At 46.6% G+C, this 20,324-nt stretch overlaps 4 protein-coding genes and 1 long non-coding RNA gene across 5 annotated transcripts; 1 reads left to right on the forward strand and 4 right to left on the reverse strand.

Annotated features, from left to right (window-relative positions):
• Window positions 1-5,094: 5,094 nt before the first annotated feature.
• On the forward strand, window positions 5,095-8,382 carry LOC124666370 (oligopeptide transporter 1-like). The gene is made up of 4 exons (XM_047203735.1): window positions 5,095-5,683; window positions 5,844-6,283; window positions 6,383-7,053; window positions 7,140-8,382. Exons 1-4 carry the CDS (start codon window positions 5,605-5,607, stop codon window positions 8,197-8,199), a joined length of 2,250 nt encoding a protein of 749 aa, XP_047059691.1. The 5' UTR covers window positions 5,095-5,604; the 3' UTR covers window positions 8,200-8,382.
• Window positions 8,383-9,281: 899 nt separating this feature from the next.
• Window positions 9,282-10,761, reverse strand: LOC124666468. The gene is made up of 3 exons (XR_006990908.1): window positions 10,690-10,761; window positions 9,455-9,546; window positions 9,282-9,362 (listed from the first exon to the last, which is right to left on the reverse strand). It is a non-coding gene; the product is annotated as an uncharacterized LOC124666468 (long non-coding RNA).
• A 127-nt stretch (window positions 10,762-10,888) lies between these two features.
• LOC124681379 lies at window positions 10,889-13,345 on the reverse strand. The gene is made up of 4 exons (XM_047216303.1): window positions 13,084-13,345; window positions 12,577-12,908; window positions 12,316-12,492; window positions 10,889-10,990 (listed from the first exon to the last, which is right to left on the reverse strand). The coding sequence occupies exons 1-4, from the start codon at window positions 13,319-13,321 to the stop codon at window positions 10,967-10,969; spliced, it is 771 nt and encodes a 256-aa protein (XP_047072259.1). The 5' UTR covers window positions 13,322-13,345; the 3' UTR covers window positions 10,889-10,966.
• Window positions 13,342-16,351, reverse strand: LOC124651120. The gene is made up of 4 exons (XM_047190261.1): window positions 16,085-16,351; window positions 14,630-15,280; window positions 13,402-14,305; window positions 13,342-13,352 (listed from the first exon to the last, which is right to left on the reverse strand). Exons 1-4 carry the CDS (start codon window positions 16,349-16,351, stop codon window positions 13,342-13,344), a joined length of 1,833 nt encoding a protein of 610 aa, XP_047046217.1.
• Window positions 16,352-18,861: 2,510 nt separating this feature from the next.
• LOC124681386 (fasciclin-like arabinogalactan protein 1) lies at window positions 18,862-19,656 on the reverse strand. The gene has a single exon (XM_047216314.1). It carries the CDS (start codon window positions 19,654-19,656, stop codon window positions 18,862-18,864), a length of 795 nt encoding a protein of 264 aa, XP_047072270.1.
• Window positions 19,657-20,324: the final 668 nt, after the last annotated feature.

Genomic DNA, 20,324 nt, shown 5'->3' on the forward strand with positions numbered 1-20,324 from the left:
AGGAACTCCACGAAGTTCTCTCAACCCGTGAAGGTTGATGGACATAGTTTTCATAAATCTAAAACTTACCTTTACAAAAAACCCGATTTCGGAAACCCTGTATATGCCTAGCATCCCTTGATCCAAGGTTGTAGATAGTGCATCATGCACCCACGTAGTTGAGCTTGCTGAGTAAGGACAGTCGTCCAAACCCAATAGAACAACAAGGAGGACCACTACGAAGAGTCGAAGAGCGGATGTCAGACACCCGAAGCGCAATAGTAGACAACAGGTATTTTATACAGTGGATACCAAGATAAAATATAGGAGGTGACCAATCCCCAAACCCTAGAACCTATCCGTTGAAGGATTGTTGTAGCAACAATCACAAGCCATGTAGTACTCGAGACAGGTCTCGGCGAGGAGTTGTTTCTTGTGGATCTTGGTTTGAATAAGAATATATCTGACAAGCTCATTATGCCATGGAGGTTCTAAGGATTTTCTGCGCAAGATCTTTTGAAATGAAATACTATAGTTAGACACCTTTAAATCCGTGAAGTTTTTTATGTCACTTTATTAGGTGTAATGGAACGGTGTTTCGTGAGTGTTATGGCAACGATTTGCACACTCCAACATGCGCATGCACTGATGCCCGTGGTCACTGCTGAGCCCTCGAAAGGAAGAAGTTGGTGCGATCCAAATTGATGGTGATGAGGCCAGAGGAGGTGGCCGCAACAGGGATGGAGGGTCATGGCTCTGGATATAAGAGCACTGACGGTGGACTCCACCACGGTTCCTTGGGTGCCCATCGGCGACGTGGTGGGTGGAGAAGCGATTGTGGCTCTAAGACCAAGTAAGTTTAGATGAGTTGCCGTGCCCAACTCGGTAGGCCTCCGGTTATATTTGAGTGTAGTTAACTTGTACACCATGGTTAGAGTGACTAATATGCGCAATATGCAAACTTTGTCCATTGGGGACCTCTACTTGCTCTCTTCTTTTATAGTGGGCGTGAATGTTGAGGCGCTCCAGCTCGCCCGATCGTGAGTTGGCATGCGGCACCCGTATCCATGTATCGGTGGTTGCCACCATCATATATAGCTGCCATGTCCACCATGGACACCGTAGTAGCTGCCATGGGCATCATTCGCCTGATAGGCGTGACTGAAGTGCTATCGGCATTTGGAGGCGACACGCACGAACTTGCCGTAAACTTGACACCTGGGCCGCCATCTGACGGCCAACCCGTTGCAGGCAGACGAATCCCTGCACGTCTTCAAGGACACGCGACGGACTCGGGTCATTTCGGTCGTGGATTGGATTGGGACGGGAATCGATCGGTCTGCGAGATGGCGAGCAGCCAACGAGCTTTGATCCACTTATCTCTACACGCAGTACACAACAAGCCAACCAACTTTGATGCCGGTATAGGGTGCCAAAGGAGCGGTTCTAAACGATGTACTGTACTACTCCTGAAACGGACGCAACTAGTACATACAGTCGCCACAGTTATCGCATCGTAGCTACACTATCGTGCTTTTGTGTCTTTTTGACCTGCAGCCTCATCAACACTATCGTGCCCACGTCTAGCCTCAATCGAATGCATGGAGGCGGATGAGTCAAAGCTGCTGCTACCCTTGCTGTGCCCAGCACCGACTTGTCACCGTCGTTGAGGTTTGCAAAGCATGATTCTTGCGGCTTCTTCTTTATCGAAAGAAGTACCGGCTTGTTTTTAGGTTCTTAGCATGGCCAAACATGCCGCATGGTTCTGGTTCGGACCACCACAAACGGCGTAGTCGAGCGAAGGAACAAAACTGTCGTCGAGCAGCGGTGCATGTTCTGAAACAACAACGGAAAGGTTGACGGAGCCTCCACCAGAACACCCGCTGGAGCACGCGATGGGCGCCGGACGCGCACCTGCGTCAACGTGGAAATCGGAGCGCCTGCATCGTGCAGGATTAGTAGGGTAAGAAAGAAACCCAGATACAGGTGGGAACAAATTGTGTAAGAAGAAGGCAATACACACACAAGTACACAACCAAATAACAAAACCATTTCAACGGAAAACATGTAGTGTACTACTATCCCATAAATATAAGCATATTCAGGAAGAAAAGGTTTCATCACCGGAAATCACCTTGATAAAAGAAACGGCAATAGAATATGATCATTTATATACCATATCCATATTATGAACCCCACACCATTCTCGTTGGGTTTTAAGTTATAAAAAAAGATAGCCAGCGGTTTTGCCATGCTTCTGCGGTCATACGCTCTGTATACATGAAACCTAACCTCTGCTGCTAGGCCAGCAATTTTCATTTTAACTCTTTATCACTTAGCAACACCGGCCAGCCTTTTCCGTTTTCCTTTTCTTCCAGGCCGGTGCGGCTGGCCGAGCGCAGGGTAGTCGTGCACTTGTCTCTCGCTCTTTTATTAGTAACGGTAATGGTGATATGGAGTAGTAAATATTTACGATAACCTTATTGTTTCACCATACATAGTTGAGTTAGCTCTATATCGGCAAAACATGGCTAAGCTAGCTGCTACATATAGGGCGCGTTTGAAGCGTTGGCGCCCCTTGGCTCGAATCGGACCAACATTTTTCGGTCTGTCTGGTTGCCTAGACTCACTCGCGTTTTTGCATAGCACGAGACTTAAAGCACCTCTGGGATAGACCCTGGAGGAACGTCCAGTTTGACAGTTTCTCCAGGGACAGGCCCTGGCGAGACGAAAATCGACAACACCGTTCGCACGGACGCTCCGCCTCGGTATGGCGGGAGAAGCCGAAATTCCAGCGGCGTTGCGTGGCAAAGGTAGGAGTAATCTCTCTCTTGGGTTGCCCTCTCTATTAGCTCCCTCCCAAATTTTTCCTTCCCCAATTTTCGCACCGGCGATGGCTGCGGCGACCCAGATCTGGCAGCACGCATCTCCCTTCGATTTCCATCGCCAGACCAGGGTCGTCGTTTCCAGCCGCGGCGGAGTTTGCGCACATCTGCGGCGGCTTTCGGCCGTGTCCGTCGTCCGCCATGATGGAGGTAAGGGGAAACTCCTCTGCTCTATTGTACTGTCAGATTCATGTTGGTAGAACTAGTTGGGTTGTATAAGACCATCCGTAATGCATAGATCTTGTTTGAGTAGACTGACCAGCTCCATCTTGTGCATCACGCCGCAACACTCATCGTTTGCATACAAGCCTGGATCCTGATGGTGCACAAGAGAGCAATTAGGCATGCTGCTTTTCCTCGTGTCAGCTACGGTCCTATGTTACAACGATATCAGGAGAGGATTGCCAACCTAAACTACATCTATAACTCCAACGATGTAGAGGCTATCCAGATGCTTCGGATGAGAAGAGCCCCTTTCTTTGCACTTGTGAAAACGTTCAAGGAGAGAGGACTGTTGGTTGATAGCATCCACACCTCTGTCGAAGAACAAGTCACAATGTTTTCTTCATGTCGTGGGTCATAACCAGAGGTTGAGAGTCATCCATAGCAAATTCAGGCGATCCACGGAGACTATCTATCGGTACTTCCATCACGTGTTGTACGCAACTGGCGAGCTCATACGTGAAATGATCAAGCCAACATCAACGAACACACCACCCAAGATCAAGAACAGCTACATGTGGTTCCCATATTTCAAGGTGAGTACAAAATCATGTTTGTTCTACCTATCAGATGTGTGTGTGCTAATTTTTTGACAGGATTGCATTGGGGCTATTGATAGTACTCATGTGACTGCAAAGGAACCAAGATCAATGTATGCAACATTCCGCGAGAGGAAGCACTAAACCAGCCAGAACGTGCTAGCAACTGTGGATTTTGATATGAGTTTCACATACATGCTTGCTGGGTGGGAGGGTTCAACTCATGATGCGAGCATCCTGGCCGACAGCTTGTCAAGGCCTGATGGGTTGCAAATCCCTGAGGGTTAGTTCTACCTTGGAGAAGTTGGATATGCACGCCGACCTGGTATTCTACTCCCTTCAGGAAAACAAGGTACCACCTCAACGAGTTCTCTCCCAGGCACCGACCTCAGAATGCGAAAGAGTAGTTCAATCTGAGACACTCAAGCCTTAGAGTCACCATTGAGAGAGTCTTTGCCGCATTGAAGAATAGGTTCAAGGTCCTTGACCAAAAACCAGTCCACACTTTTGACACTCAAGTAATGCTAGTCCTTGTTTGCTGCATTCTTCACAACTGGATACTAGGTTGAGGCGAGGGTGACTTCTTCGAAGAGGTTGTCATTTTTGATGAAGTAGAGACCGGCCATGGCATGTGGACGCATGCGACAATTATTCCTGTAAGGAGAAGAGGCAAAAGTGGGCAGACACAATGTGGGAAGTCAGAGGCAACACCACCATCTGAAAAGAAGAAGTGAATAAGAAGTGAAGAAGAAGAATAAGAACCCCACTTTGATCCCTGTTTCTCGAACCACGATTTGACCCCCGTATGTTGAACTACCCCGTGATGATAAACTGGCATTCGTAATAGCTAGGGAGCATCGTGTTATGAACTACAATTCGTACTAGCTAGCTAGGGCTGATTTTGTGAACTGCTAGCTTCGTTAGTATGCAACTGTCATGAACTGATTTCTGTGTGATGGGAGGTGATAGCATGGTAAGGCTACCAGTTGTAGAGATGATGTGACCTTAGGCATGCTTAAATGGTACCAAACATGACTAATCTCATCTCCATCTTCAGGTTGACTGCAGACAAACAAACAGAAAATCTTTTTCGGCCCAACTGATGAAGCCCGACCTACCAAACAACAGGCCAATTTAACCCGTGGCTCGTTGTGGACGCGCATGTGTGAGGTCCAGATTACCAAAATTGGGCCACAAGCGGCAGGACAAGTGGGACGAATCGGATTTCGATTCGTTCAATTTCTCGGCAGTTGGCATCCAGACATGTAGCACAACTTGAGCTGAAGATGGATCTTTGCGGGATTATGCGGGACCCACTTTTGCATCCCTAATTATGGAAGCGGGAGATTAGTTGGGTGAGCAGCCTGTTACGTGCAATCCACACATTGTACATAAGACGACGAGATTGTCATTTTCTCGTTGCTGTCATTTGGCAGGAACTACTAGCTACAATGAATGAGATTGTCGAGAATAGCGCTGCAATTCAGGAGCCTCCGCAGCTCGAGTTTAGCAACATGGAGATACAGAATGCAGGGACGGACACCACAGATGATTATGAGAAAAACTTTGTTGGTATTTACAGGCATGTGATATGATATACTATATGTTATTATTATTGTTAGGCTGCCTTCAAAAACGTACAAAATTATGTCATGAAAAAAAGAAAAGTTTAAAGACCTCGAAAATTTCTTGTTTATTTTAGACTATACTATTTTATAATAGCTGGAGACAGATTATATACTACTACTACTATAAATGCGAGTATATCACTGTATTGATTGTCAACAGAACTCCATTAAATTTAGTACGAAATCCACTCATATATTAACCTGGACCAGACAAATAGGATCATTAATTGCACTAGGATTCACCATAGCCGCTCAAACAGCTCCACGATTACGGGTGTGAACCAGCCCGGAAGTGATTCGTCTTATAAAAGAACATAATCTTGGTGGGAGGTTCGCAAAGAGAGCGGTGCAATGGAGGAGCCACCACAACTTGAGCTCAGCAACTTGGAGATACAGAATACAGGGCCGGACACCAGAGATGAGATACCAGGTGAGTTTTCGTGCCTAGCTAGCTGTTCACAAAAATCTGACCAATTCGTTGTGCAATCCAGCGAAACAGAAGAATTTAATTCTTTTTAGTCCTGAACTTCCCTCTCCTCTTTCCCGTGTGGATTGATTTTCTTATTGTCACTGCGAATTACCTTGTGCAGATGAAGTGGACGACTGTCCAATCGAGGAGGTTCGGCTCACCGTGCCGATCACTGACGACCCGACATTGCCCGTGCTGACGTTCAGGACATGGTTTCTGGGGCTCATCTCGTGCGTGCTCCTAGCCTTCTGCAACCAATTCTTCGGTTACCGTCAGAACCCTCTCTACATATCCTCCCTCTCGGTGCAGATCGTGGTCCTGCCGATCGGCAGGCTGATGGCTGCATGCCTCCCTCGTAAGGTCGTCGGGATCAAGGGCACCCGTTGGTCCTTCTCTCTCAACCCAGGGCCGTTCAACCTCAAGGAGCACGTGCTCATCACTATCTTTGCCAACAGCGGCTCCAGCTATGTTTACGCCGTCGGCGCTATCACCATCGTCAAGGCCTTCTACCACCGGGATATCCACCCGCTCGCCGCCATGATCCTCACTCAAACAACCCAGGTGTTGCTAAACATTCTGAATTCTCTCTGTAATTTGAGCATTTCAGTTGGGATTTCATTTGGCACTGACGTGTGTTGAACTGTTGATGTGCTGGGGCAGCTGATGGGTTATGGCTGGGCTGGGCTCTTCAGGAAGTTCCTGGTGGACTCCCCCTACATGTGGTGGCCGTCGAACCTGGTACAAGTCTCGCTCTTCAGAGCGCTGCACGAGAAGGAGAAGCGGCCCAAGGGAGGGAGCACGAGGCTACAGTTCTTCCTCATCGTCCTTGCCACCAGCTTCGCCTACTACATCGTTCCCAACTACCTCTTCCCGACCATCTCCAGCATTTCCGTGGTGTGCCTGGTATGGAGGAACTCTGTGACGGCGCAGCAGATCGGCTCAGGCACGCACGGGCTCGGCGTCGGGTCGTTTGGCCTCGACTGGGCCACTGTGGCCGGCTTCCTGGGCACGCCACTGTCCACGCCGGCGTTCGCCATCATGAATGTGATGGCGGGGTTCTTTTTGGTGGTGTACGTGCTCTTGCCCGTGGCATACTGGAGCAACGCGTACGACGCCAGACGCTTCCCCATCATCTCTTCCAGCGTGTTCATGGCCAACGGCAGCCGGTACGACGTGAGCCGGGTGCTCGACCCGGCCACCTTCAAGTTCAGCCAGTCCGGGTATGATGACGCCGGGCAGATCAACCTGAGCATCTTCTTCGCCTTCAACTACGGCCTCAGCTTCGCCGCGATGGCCGCTACTCTGTCCCACGTCGCCCTCTTCCACGGCAGGTGTGCATTTGTTTGTGCAACGATTTATTGTGTTGAATTAAGGTCGCTGCCATATTTGTTGTTCCAATTAAATCGGAAAACGACAGATCGATATGGCGGCAGACGAAGGCGACGGTGAGCGGGCAGGCCGGCGACATACACACGAGGCTGATGAAGAAGAACTACGCGGTCGTGCCACAGTGGTGGTTTCTTGTGATGCTGGTGCTGGTGCTCGGCCTCTCTATATTCAGCTGCGAGGGGTTTGGGCAGGAGCTGCAGCTCCCCTACTGGGGCGTGCTCCTGGCGGCCGGGCTAGCCTGCTTCTCCACGCTCCCCGTCGGCATCATCACCGCCACCACCAATCAGCAACCTGTGAATGTGGTGACCGAGCTCATCATCGGGTACCTGTACCCAGGCAGGCCGCTAGCGAACGTGGTGTTCAAGACGTACGGCTACATTAGCATGTCCCAGGCCATCATGTTCCTCATGGACTTCAAGCTAGGCCACTACATGAAGATCCCGCCGCGGTCCATGTTCACTGTCCAGCTCGTGGGGACCGTGCTGGCCTCGTCGGTCTACTTCGGCACATCGTGGTGGCTGCTTGAGAGTGTAAGCAACATCTGCGACCCGGCGAAGCTGCCGGCGGGGAGCCCGTGGACGTGCCCTGGCGACGAAGTCTTCTACAACGCGTCCGTCATCTGGGGCGTGGTCGGCCCGCAGCGCATCTTCGGGCGCCTCGGCCGCTACGCCAAGATGAACTACTTCTTCCTCGCCGGTGCGCTGGCGCCGGTGCCTGTGTGGGCGCTGTCCCGGGCCTTCCCGGAAAGGGGGTGGATCCGGCTCATCAACATGCCCGTGCTGGTGAGCGCCACAGCGGTGATGCCGTCGGCGCGGTCCGTGAACTACCTCATGTGGGGTGCCGTCGGGCTCACCTTCAACCACGTCGTCTACCGGCGGTACAAGGCATGGTGGGCGCGGCACAACTACGTGCTATCGGCTGCGCTGGATGCTGGCGTGGTGTTCATGGGCATGGCGTCCTACGCCATGCTGCAGTCGAGAGGCATCTACGGTGTGAATTGGTGGGGGCTGCAGGTCGATGACCACTGTGAGTTGGCTCGTTGCCCGACGGCGCCGGGAGTCAGCGTCCCCGGTTGCCCCGTGCAGTAAGCAGCTGCTGGAGCTTCAACTGGCTATCTAGGATGGTTGATTAGCGGTGTAGCTCTTCTAGGAAACAGAGAGGGAACCTGAATGTGTCAATAACCCCACAGCGTATCGGCTTTTGAGCTTAATTTCTAGGTTTTGTGAGGTCGCGTGAACTGAAAGAACTGTACATGCATGGGCGATTCTTTACCTGGAGTAGAGGGAGGTGCCGTCGTTAACCAAGATTGATCCTGCCTTTGCCTCGGTGCACTGCTGGCATGTGGGTTTCAGCGCTGCAAACACTGGTGACTTCACCCACACCCATGTAGTTTCAGATCAGCTTGAGGACTTGGTTGTGCAAGACAAGAAACAGAATTCAGAGTAGAGAACTACAGATAGAAAGGGTTTTGACACATTGGTAATATTTACATGCTGGATGCTTTGGAAACAACAAAACAGTCGTGTCTTTGGCAATGCCCGACAACGATGCTTAGCTGCAGTGCTTGCAGGCAGAATCAAGGTCAAACTTAATCTATGGAACATAGCTGGAGGAGAGTGTGTAATTTTTTTAGCAAGAGATAACAGGTAGGTGTTTGTAGGGAGGGTGTAAACTGCAATCCGTGTTAGCACGGGTCTTCAGTATCTTGTAATTCAACTCCTACCTTATATAAAATTGTGGTACGTCATTGGGGACCTTGGGGTGCTCTAGAAAAAAAAAGATGAGAAAGAAGAGAGCAAGAGCACCGCCCTCCGTAACGTGGCTATTTTCCTAGTAAGCTCAAGCCAATCGAAATCACACGAGATTACGAGAATCAGTGCTATTTGCGACGAGCTGCCCCAAGCATGGTGATTTCTTGAATATTTACTCAATACACATCACATGGTGCTGGGTGCTAACAAGGTTGCGAATTCACAACTCACGTGTTCTGAATGATGGCCTTCCTACCTTTAGGCATCGCAAAATGCAACAGCTTGTTTTGTTGATTACCTGAAGATCATTTAGGAAGATCTTTCTACATCCACCCGGGTCTTTATAATTGGGCAAACAGGTTGCACATGCAGAAACGTGGCTCTTCGAATTGCTCATCTAGGGTAATCTACTCCCTGATAATAGGTTAGCTTCAGTACTTTCTCAGCTTCTCAAACAGCCAACTAATTGAATAGTCGTTGAGGAACATGGAGTGCAAGAACTGCAGAAATCATAGGAAACAGCTGAAGTCACAAGAATAGCTAAAAAGGATGTCATCATAAGTCATAATGAAGATGGTGTGGCTGAGCTTACCATCAGATAAACTGAAACAACCATTGCGTGCGAAAATTTCTGATGGGTCCATAGACTGATTGGATAGCAAGATTTTATCCAAGTTTTCTTGGCTGAAAATAAAGATGGGCCACTATGCAATTAGTACTCGTTTTCAGACATGATTAATTGTCCAAACTAACAAAAGGTTCCATTTTTAGACTATTCTAATTGGTCCAAACTAATAAAAGTAGCATAGATCAAATGTGCGTTTTCCCTTTCTATCTTAGTATCCATTCATTCAATACGCATCCGAATCTAAATCGACTTTCTATGATGGAATCAGAGATTTCCAAGTTGCAACATGCCCTCTAATGCAATTATTCCGAATTCAAACAGCAGTCAAGATCCTTTGTTTTCAATTATGTGATACACATCCTAATAAAAGTAGATTGTCTTGCGATTAAGTTGCAGACCCAAACATCGTCCAGCCAAAAGAAAACAAGAACTATCATTATGAAACATAGAGTAGCAACAGGTCCTGACCTTTTATTTGTTATATTAGCAAGATTGAATAATCTCAATATCAGTCAGCAATGTCAAATTGCAGCTTGATTACAGAGGTGAGCATTGCCAAGTAGAAGGAACATAGATCTATGCAGATCTGCACCATGTTTAATAAATCAAAAAAGCAAAACAGATGCAAATAACTTGAACCAGGACACTGCTGGCCATGACAAGTTTGATACAATGTACCATGACCAAAAACTACTGGCACCAGTTTAGGAAGAGGATTAGTATCTAGTATTGTTAATTTGTTAATTTGTTATTGTTCGGCCTGGGTAAGGATCCAGAGACCAGGTGTAGGACACTCACCGTTGTCTAGCCGCTTCAGGGCCTATCTTCTTAGCGACGCTCTGAGGCTTAGTTCATTATTGGTTGATTAGAATTACATATAAGTGCTTATATAGATGACTAACTTGATCCGCAAGCCGGATCACAATACGAACTACTGACCGAACCACAATGTCATACTCCTAATTTAATTGGACTCTTCCTAGTTTGGAAGACCCAACCATATCCAACACAAATACTTCTCTTAAGACTCATTCTATCTCTAACAATGCTTTATCATATGCCTACACGGATGTCCAAACATGAGGCTGCTATGGCATGGATAGGCTGATCCCAAACTGCTGCTATTACTGGTTTGCCATGTGGGCAACAAACACAGCACCCACATCATAGAAAATTATATGCAAGACTAGAACACTCACCGAGACCATGATGGAATCAATTTCCTTCTACACTTTAGTTCCTCTTCATGCTCCAAGTCCTCGCTGTCCTCTTCACCAGAATCTTTACATGGAGACATTACATAGGACTGCAACAGATTCACAGAAGAAATGTAACTGGTATTCTGAAACCAATATGATGTCTAAAATATTCTGGCAAATGAAACCAATCAAAGCAACACATAATGCAGTTCCTTGTAGTTTTATCCCAGCTGTAAGCAGGTAACTAATGGTTGTAGGTGAGCGTTTCTCCAAGTTATCAAAGTATATATGGCTGATGGTTCTAGTAAAAAAAAAGTATCCTGAGGAGAGGGCGATTAAAGACACGCTGAATAAATGAAGCAAGGAAAAGAAATAGTACTTGATCAAACACATTTTATTCCGTGGCAACGCACGGACATTCAACTAGTGATATGTACATTCAGAACATCTGTGGGGTTTCACACTGCATTTAGTTATGTACATTTCTAAATATAACAATTCAGAAAGTGTCTAGCTACTCTAAAACAGCCTGCTTGTACAACTGCTCAAAGTTTGGGTCTGATATATTAGCCGGACGGCTGACTGGCTGGTGCGACGAGGCCTGCAGCACCACCCGCGATGCCTGCTCTGCGACCAAGTGCCCGGATCCATGCGCCACCTGCTCATTGAATGCCCTTTTGCCAAGCAAATCCGGCATGATGCTCTGGCCTGGCTGCGCTAGTCCTGCAGAACGCCAAATGACAACGACGAATCCATCTTCACTTGACTCGCCGATGCAAAGCATGCAACGCCCAAACCACTTCGCAAGGGGCTCAGGACTGCAGCATTGCTCCTGCTCTGAATGATATGGAAACATCGGAATGACTGCGTTTTCAAAGGCGCACAGCCCTCCAGTAGCCACCTGATGACCAAGGTCAAGGAGGAGGTGACGCTTTGGGCTCAGGCTGGTGCCATGGGTCTGCGAGATTCCCAAACATGGGACGTCCATTTGCACCAAATCTGTATACTGTAACCCACCTCCTAGGAGGATTGTAAACAACTCTATCTGAAATGAGACACAAAGGTCCTTTGTGTTTTCTCGCAAAAAAGGATTACGCTGCATTTTAATAAGTATATTTGGAACATACGGTATAGTTTTCATTGCTTGTTGGCATATCTGGAAGCTTAGGAATGCAAAAAAAAAAGTCAGAAATGAGAGGCCAGCCTTTGCTGCTTGGCGCAGCAATTTCTCTCATGACATGCTTCTTCATGTGCATAAATTTTCAGCTAAGCCTTCTGAGTCTGTAAAGTACTGGTTTCTTGGTTTACACAGCTTTTAGGTTCGGTTTGTAAATAGTTTGTACATACTTTCTTTTTTAATAAAGTTCTAAGACGGGGGCTGTTTGCCTAACAGTAACCGGTCAAAAAAACATACAGTATAGTTTCACACTACATTTAATTATGTTCATTTCTAAATATATGCAATTCAGAAAGTGTCTAGCTACTCTAAAACAGCATGCTTGCACAACTGCTCAAAGTTTGGGTCTGATATATTAGCAATTAACCAGGTCAATAACTTCAATGTGAGTGATCATGGTTACTGTACACAGGTAGTCAGGCGCAAAACAAGATTTTTATAGTTATTATCTTATCAACAGCATCTGAGAAGCTTTCCTGCACCTGAAGTGTAGAACTTTCAGACCTCCCATTTGCAAGGTTGTTGCTTTCAGATGCCATAAATCTATGGACAGATTCTGTCCTTTCACCAGGTACTAATTCGTGTTTGAGCCCTCCAACTAAATCATTTCTTGGCTCTTTGTCATCCTGTCATGGTTAAATAGATTGAACACCAAATACATATATTTGATGCAATCTGAAAATCCAATACAACTTATAGTGTGTACTCACATAATTCTTCCGGCAACCATCTTTTTTGCCATGTGTAGCATGCATTCGATCCACCTGCTGCTCTGGTATCTGTGCCCCTTCTGTACATTTCTTTTTTCTTCCATTTTCTTTACTTTCTTCATCTCCCCTCCGCCTCTTCCTAGTAGCAACATCTGTGCCTATTTTATTCTTCTGCCCGGCTTGTTTTTGTTTTTGTTCCCCCGCTTGCTTTGGTCTTTCACACTCTAGTCCTGCCGCTGCTTTACGCGCGACTCTCTCATTTTGCTTCTTCTCTTGACAACGCTTTGCAGCTTCAGCTGCTTCAAGTGCCTTCACTCTAATATCTTCTTTTACTGCAAGTCAAAAGTTCTGTTTTGCTAAGAAAACTGATCAGAAATATTAGCAATATGTGAAAAGTGAAAGCATGGTAAAGCTTTCCCTGAGAAGTGCAGTGATTGAAAAATCACAGTAGTGCAGTGAATTAACGTACATTTGAACTAAGGCTAACTACAAAGAGATGTGACTTACCACATGCTGTTCTAAATTGTTGATTCTGTTTTACAAGTGGTACAAATGGTTTCCATCCTTTCCCAAGATTTTTCTTGCTTCTGTGTCTTGGACTTTTTCTGTTCAGAAGTGCTGCCCTGCTTTCTCTGTCATGGAGGGGTTGTGACACTTCTCCTTTCCTAATTGAAGAAGCACGGTTCTCCTTTGGGTTCTTCATTGCTTGGTCAGTTCTGATATGCAAATGGCGATCAAGATCCATACGGTAAGCTTTTGGGGTTGTCAAACAAGGCCTACCTACATCCACATATCTTGTGGGAAAAGAGGGTTTTTTTTCTCTGCTTCGGCAGGAGCTAGTAAGATTGTCAAGTGGTTTTCTGTCTGTCAGATCTTGGGTTAAATAATTTGTACCAGGACATCGAGGTAGTACCTCTTTGTTCTCATTTTCTTCTGCAATATTACTATCTTCATGAATTTGAAAGCATGCACGTTCTGGTATAGAACCCATACACTCCGAACTAGATCCGGTTCTTCGTGACAGCTTTTCCAGGCTATACTTGTGAGCTGATGGGGTCAAAGGAATGTTACTATCCTCTTGAACACTATTAGCATTTGCTGAACCATAAGTTTGGACATTGGACATCAGAAGAGAATCATCGAATTCCAAACTATATTCACCAGGAATTCCCAAATTGTTGATATCATAACTTGTATCATGCCATTTAGTGTCAACAGAATCGACTGAGCACCGGCTCACGAGTTTCTCAAACCTAGCTGCCAATGACTCATATTTTCCACACAATGGTTTCATCTTGCTGCCCATCTTATACTTTCTGGAAAGATTGCAGCTCAAGTGAATCAACTTCTCAGATTCAGAAAGTCCCACAAATGCCCTTTCTTTGACAGTTGAACTCTTATTCTTAGATGGAATAGGAATGTTAAAGCTCTGACACTGTTGCGCAGTTTCATCATAGTCAGCATAAATATCAACATTTTGCCATGGAATAGAACCATGAGATACTTTCTGTCCATCATCAATACCTTTCTCATCGAATTCTAGGCTCGCATGGTGATTCTTCTGATATAAAGCATACCTTGGATCAGTAGTTGGAGAATCCGTGATGGAATAATTTTCTGTATTCAACACTCCACTTCTAAATGCAACAAAATCTATCCCGGTAAGTATTTTGTCTTCTATGGTTGCAACTTTTACATCTGTGTCAGGATTTGCAAAGCAAGAAATTTTCTGGAAACAAAGAACACAGCTTGTTAGAGTTCACAAGTTTCCCTATAACTAAACACTTCACATGATAAGAAACAAAATACAAGTAAGAAACTAGATGCCATATTGTAGTACCATATGAACTAGATAACAAAGCCAAATTGTAAGAGTATTTCAGATGGCATATTGACATCAGATGGCTGAAATCCAATTTTACAGTTTCAAATTTAACTGTGAATGTACAAGTAAATCTGATTTATGTAAACATCACATGTTTCCAAGTGCAATAATCAATTACAAAAATGATTTTGAAGGAAAAATGCAATACATGTTTGAAAAAAAATGTACCTTACTTATGCAGCATGCATCGCCATCAGAGAAAGTATTAGAGTAATTAGGCGAAGAATTGCTCACTTTATCGAGACCATTTTCCAAATAATGTGATTGAGAATATTGAGGAACTAACGATGCACTAGAGCTTGATTGACAGTTCATGGCTACTCTTTCACAAGATGAATCTAAGCATTCCTTTGCTGATGGTGTACTATTTCTTTCTGCAGTTTGCAATATCTGTGCACCCTCAGATGAAGCCCCACGCATAGCTGCTGATGTCACACATTTACCCATGTTATTCCTTGCAGAAACACCATATGCTTCAGTCTGAATCAAAAGTTTTGACTCAGCATGACCAGATTGTTTAAGATGGCAGCTGACTGAATCTAATACTGGTTTTATTTGGAGACTCTTATTTGCTGTGGACAGAGAAGAAGATCCCATGTGTGCATCCCCAGTTGTAGCTGTCCTAACAAATTCTGGAGATAGTTTAGGCAATGAAGTTTGCATCTGAAATGGGTCACTCAGTGCAGATATAAAGGCATCAGAAGCACTAGCGCTACAGAAATCATTATGATTAATTGTTCCTGGAAAAAGAATGATGTTCTGATATAAGCGCTCATCGTTGGCAGAGTTGGGCAGCAGCTTCTCAAGATTAGCAGCAGACTGCAAGGAGAATGTGTTGAATGCACCACATACATGCGAATGTGAGTCATGCCGACAACCATCTTCCAACATAGTATTTTTCTGGGATTGAGGAGAGTGTCCACGGTCATCATCTAATATTTTGTTTTGCGGCGATCTCAACATTTCTTGAGTTCTTGTTTTCTAAATCCTGGGATAGACAAATGAGTAAAAAGAGGAGAAAATATACAAGTGACCACACATGAGATATTTTGGACTGCCCATATTCCCGAATTGAAACCTTCAAATCCGTACCGCATATGAGAAACAAACCATAACACCATTTTATCACTACGTATGCCATCATGTTCAGGTAAAGCACCATCCAGCTGGCTGGTTATCCTATGTAATAAGAGGAAAGGCAATGCCCATACGTGTTCGCCGCATTTTTTGTTGTCAGCTAACTTTATTAAATGTTTGGGAATGGCCCCATGGTAGATGAAATTCAGAATCTCCAAGTCCAAAAATAATCTGAAGATACCAACAACGGAACTGTCAACATGGTGTCTGCACACTATCCATCTATTCATTCACATTATGACATTTTCACCGAACTGAAAGGGGTGAATTTATTATGGAAATTAGTCACCACCCCCATCCTCTGAAAGTTGATTACATCGCTTCGAAGCCATAATTGGGCTCCCAGATAGCTCAAGTTATACTGGTGAGCCCAAATTCAATGCGACGCTACTTTTCACAGCTTTTTTTCAGTACAGGCGACCCTAATGGACTACTACAGCGCTACATAAAGAAACCAAGAAACGGAAACAGATGCTCCGCGTACACGGGTGTACCACGGCGGAACCGAGGCAAACCATCAGCTTCAGAAACACCAAACCAGACCAGAACCTCAACTGCAACCACGGGGGAGATAAGAAACGGACCTTGCTCCACTATGGCGGGGGCGGGCTGCGGCAAGAGCCACGCCGGGGGCCGGCTGCCGGCGGCGATGAGGGAGCAGGCGATGGAGTCTGAGGAGGACGCGACCTGCTGCCGCATCTGTGCCTCCACCCAGTCCCGGTGCTCGAAAACCTGCATGAACAACGTCTCCATGGGGAATCGAGCAGTGGGAGTGGTCGGAGCTAGGGCTTGGTGGTCATGGAGGCGCGGCCGAGGTGAAATTTTTGAATCGGGGACGGGGGGGAGACGGCAGGAGAGAAGAGAAGAGGGGATTTTTTTTTGTGTGGAAAAGCGGTGGGATTTTGTGCGGTGTGAGATTGAATGGCCCAGATGCTTTGTGTAGGTGTCCGTTGTTGGGGGCAAAATAAACGGAAACTGTTTTTGGGCTCTCGAGCTTCGGTGCTCTCCCCAACTTTAAAAAAACTAAAATACATTTTTATAAGTTATCAAAAAATCTGAAAATAATTTTAAAGATTGTGATAAATCTCACAATCATGCAAAATCTCAATCCAAAATTCTTTTTATTTTGTGCTAGACAGAATTGACAAAATCTGATATATTTTGGAGATTTTAAAATATAGATCTACATTTTTATCATTATTATGTAGCTCAAAATAAAAAGTATTTCAAATTGATATTTTGCACGTTTGTGAAATATATCATTGACTATAAGTGAATTTATTTCAAAAAAAATTGAAACTTGAAAATATAATTTTTGATCTTTTTAAAAAACGAGATTACTAGTGCCCATGTGCAACAAATCTCTGTCGGCAAAATAATCCATCCAGAGCACTATGCAGTCTTTCTTTTGCGGGGAAGACAGTCATGCGGTTTTTCATTTTTTTGCCAAGTAATGGAGGTACTACAGTACTATGAAGTGATCGTGTTACACTCGGCCAAGACAAGAGGCGTTTATCTGAGTTACACACTGATGAGGCGTTTGACAGTTTGGTGCAACAACTAGCCCATACCGAGGTTTTCTCTAAAAAAAAATTGCCACATAAATACATCATGAGCTGCGATATTTTGATGACTATTAATTGTCTAAATAAAATCTCCCTGATTTCCAGACATCAACATCTTCAGCTCTATTGAGATGGACATACACCAAAACAAACCTACCGGGGAAATTCTGTCTCTCATCCCCACACAAGCACTTTAAAAAAAGGTAGAGCTCGTTTCTTAGGGAGATTGCCCATCAGGAGTAGGATCAACCGGGAGGCCATCCGGTGTCGGGTCAACGGGGAGGCCATCCGGCGTGGGGTCAACCGGGAGCCCATCGGCACTTCTGGAGCCAAGACTCGATGCTGGATAGGGATGCTTGATAACCATTTCAACGAAAGCCGGGCCGTCGGGTCCCTCGGCCGTGGAAGGAGCATCGGCTGGCCCCTCGGCAGCAGCAGGGGCGTCATCGGCCTGGAGTTTCACCGCGTAGGTGAATTGGGTTGTTGCCGCAACGGCAACCAGCAAAAGCATCGCAATCGCGAGACGTCGAGCCATTGTTTGTGACGGGTTACTTTTCAATATGTGACGAGCCGTAGGCGGGAACTAGAGCCAGCGGTGCGCATGTGGGGTTATATATAGTGGAGAAATGAGGAAATCACGTTGCAACGGATGGCCGCATATAGGTTGGTTTGTGACCACACGCATCGATTCTATTATTAGCGTTTTCAGTCTACACCATGCTATTGGATGTGGGACAAAGTAAAGGTCATGGTTACGTCCTCACGTTTTTTTCTTTGTTTTACATTTTGAACCGTTTTTATGCTTTATTTTATATTCTGTAAGCCTATACTACTATGTTCTTTATTTGTAGTGAGAAGGTTGCTACAAGACATGCTCGACCATTCTGAAGTTTGCATTGCTTACAAAATAATGCCGAAATAGGTTATTCCGTCAAAACATAAAATGTTTTTAAACTAAAACAACTTGCTGATGTGGCGAGGAAGGAGTAAAATAAAAGAAGAAAATACAAAAGAAGAGTAAAACAGATGTTATGGATAACCTATTTCGGCATTATTTTGTGCCTTTTAAACTGATTTACTAGTATACCATGTCCAAGTTATATGGTCGAGTACACATACATTATGGAACGGCTAGTACAAACTTAACACGATGACACATTACACTGTGAAAAAACAGGACAAAGTGCTCTCTTCGGACACGGGAAGATGTTGGGTTGAATGACTTGAATCTGGGAGTGGTCTTTTGTGGTCCTGAGATCGTCTTCTGCTACGTACACATACAGGTCGAACCTAGCATATACGGTTCTCTGGATCTATGCTTGCTTTTACTGCCGTTAACCACAAAACCCACCGACACCTAGACGCTGCTGCTGGAACAAAGCATCAAAGTTCAAATCTAGCTTCAACAAACATTGTTACATTCCAAAAAAATATAATGAGACCGTTGCTCGAAAATAAATAAATAACGAGACCCCGTTGAAACACACAAAATTTTAGGTCTCTGGCCCTGGTCCAAACTATACCACGTCAACTTTCAATTCTAAAAAATACATCAATGGAGTAAGAAAAGGCGACGAAGAAACTTCACTGCACGAGCACACGCACTGACCGACACAAAGACGCACACAAGCCACCGACACACCACCACCTCCCGTACAGATCTACCGCGAAGGAGGAAAAAGCCCCTCGGCTAGCCGGCTAGGCCAAGGCGGCGGCCATGGCCACGGCGACGGGCAAGGTTGCGAGCCACCGTAGACATGGGGCAGCGGGCGACGCGCTCTTCTTGGAGTTCTTCTTCTGGTCCGCAGGCGACGTGTCGTCGGCGGCGACGACCGGCCCGGGCGCGTCCGCCACATGCCGGTGACGAGTTTTCTTGGGAGCCTTGGGCGCGTCCGCGACAGGGGCGGGAGCCGGCGCCGGCGCAGGCGACTCCGCTGGCTCGAAGAGCTCCACCGGCTCGAGCACCGTGTCCAGGGCGTAGATGGCGATGGGGTCCTTGTCGTACACCGTGGACTTGAGCCGCGCGGCGTGGTCGGAGGCGTCCGTCTTGATGGTCACCTGCTCCCCCTCGTTCTGCACCGTGAAGTTGAAGTTGTTGGCCGACCCGTCGGTGGCGAGCGTGTTCATGACGCCGTTGTTGGACTTGAGGCTCCGCTGCGAGTAGTACACGGGCACGGCGTGGAAAAGGAGCAGCGACGCCTTGGCGTCGGCGGTCAGGTTCTTGTACCTGGGCATGAACGACCTGACGGCGTCGTCGCTGGGGCAGAACGCCGTCACGCCGCCGTCGCCGGCCGACTGGAACGTGGAGCGCGCGTCCGGGGATGCCGCCACCAGGGCCGCGAACGCCTTGCAGCCGCCCTTGGCCATCGCCGCCGTGATGTTCGGCGGGGCTGGCGGCGCAGCGGGCGCCTTCGCCGCCTCCTTTGTCCCGGCGGCCGAGACGGCGAGGGGGAGGAAGACGAGGAGGACGGCGGCGAGGTGGAGGCGGCGCATTGTGGCCACTGCGTTTGCGTGGGAGTGAGGGGAGTGGGCGCAGTGCAGTGATGAGGTGAGGGATAGTGTGGGTGAGGTGAGCTGGCTTTGTAAAGGGCCTGCCATTGGGGTTTACGGGCAATGTCAGGGATTGCCATCTCAGGTAAAACTTCGTGATTTGGTGGTTGCTTGTTTTACTCCTACCAGCAGTATATTTTGTTTATTTCATTCAGTTTCCTACAAATTTGATGTCGCCTCGTTTAACTGAATCCAGAGACAATGAATTTACAGAGGTCAAAATTAACATGAACCGATGGTGAACTCTCAAGTATCAGAACATTTTCACCGGTGCCCCCTAAATAGGCGCCGACAGGTGCGTCACACAGCCATATCAGGGGCGCCGGCACATCATCTTCATTGTTGTAGCATGAGCTGTAGCTCGGAGTGTAGTTTGATGGTGATCTGATTGGAGAGGTTGATCGATGTCGCACAAATCACGTATACCGCCATCCCCGTCACGCCGGCCATCACAAATATTGTGCAGGAGGAGTTGGCGAAGGTACCGACCCGACGCTTTAGGCGGCATCGACACTAGACATAACACTCGTGGTTGAAGGAGAGGTCGCCATCACTACTAGGAAAAGGCCTATAGCTGCCAGCGCTACTGCCGGTGCACCATATTTTGACCG

This window comes from Lolium rigidum, chromosome 1 (genome assembly GCF_022539505.1).
Source record: "Lolium rigidum isolate FL_2022 chromosome 1, APGP_CSIRO_Lrig_0.1, whole genome shotgun sequence".
In the NCBI taxonomy this organism is placed as follows: Eukaryota; Viridiplantae; Streptophyta; class Magnoliopsida; order Poales; family Poaceae; genus Lolium; species Lolium rigidum.

Excerpts from the sequence above, each read along its gene's own strand:
- LOC124666370 (XM_047203735.1), top strand. The coding sequence starts at position 5,605 with ATGGAGGAGCCACCACAACTTGAGCTCAGCAACTTGGAGATACAGAAT. Across the intron at positions 6,284-6,382 it reads TCCTCACTCAAACAACCCAG|CTGATGGGTTATGGCTGGGC; the intron begins GTGTTGCTAAAC and ends GTGCTGGGGCAG. Across the intron at positions 7,054-7,139 it reads GTCGCCCTCTTCCACGGCAG|ATCGATATGGCGGCAGACGA; the intron begins GTGTGCATTTGT and ends GGAAAACGACAG.
- LOC124681379 (XM_047216303.1), bottom strand. The coding sequence starts at position 13,321 with ATGGATCTTGATCGCCATTTGCATATCAGAACTGACCAAGCAATGAAG. Across the intron at positions 12,909-13,083 it reads ACAATTTAGAACAGCATGTG|TAAAAGAAGATATTAGAGTG; the intron begins GTAAGTCACATC and ends TTTGACTTGCAG. Across the intron at positions 12,493-12,576 it reads ATGGTTGCCGGAAGAATTAT|GATGACAAAGAGCCAAGAAA; the intron begins GTGAGTACACAC and ends TAACCATGACAG.
- LOC124651120 (XM_047190261.1), bottom strand. The coding sequence starts at position 16,351 with ATGGAGACGTTGTTCATGCAGGTTTTCGAGCACCGGGACTGGGTGGAG. Across the intron at positions 15,281-16,084 it reads GGTTCCGCCGTGGTACACCC|TCTGCTGCTAATCTTGAGAA; the intron begins GTGTACGCGGAG and ends TTCTCCTTGCAG. Across the intron at positions 14,306-14,629 it reads ATGCATGCTGCATAAGTAAG|AAAATTTCTTGCTTTGCAAA; the intron begins GTACATTTTTTT and ends CTTTGTTTCCAG.
- LOC124681386 (XM_047216314.1), bottom strand. The coding sequence starts at position 19,656 with ATGCGCCGCCTCCACCTCGCCGCCGTCCTCCTCGTCTTCCTCCCCCTC.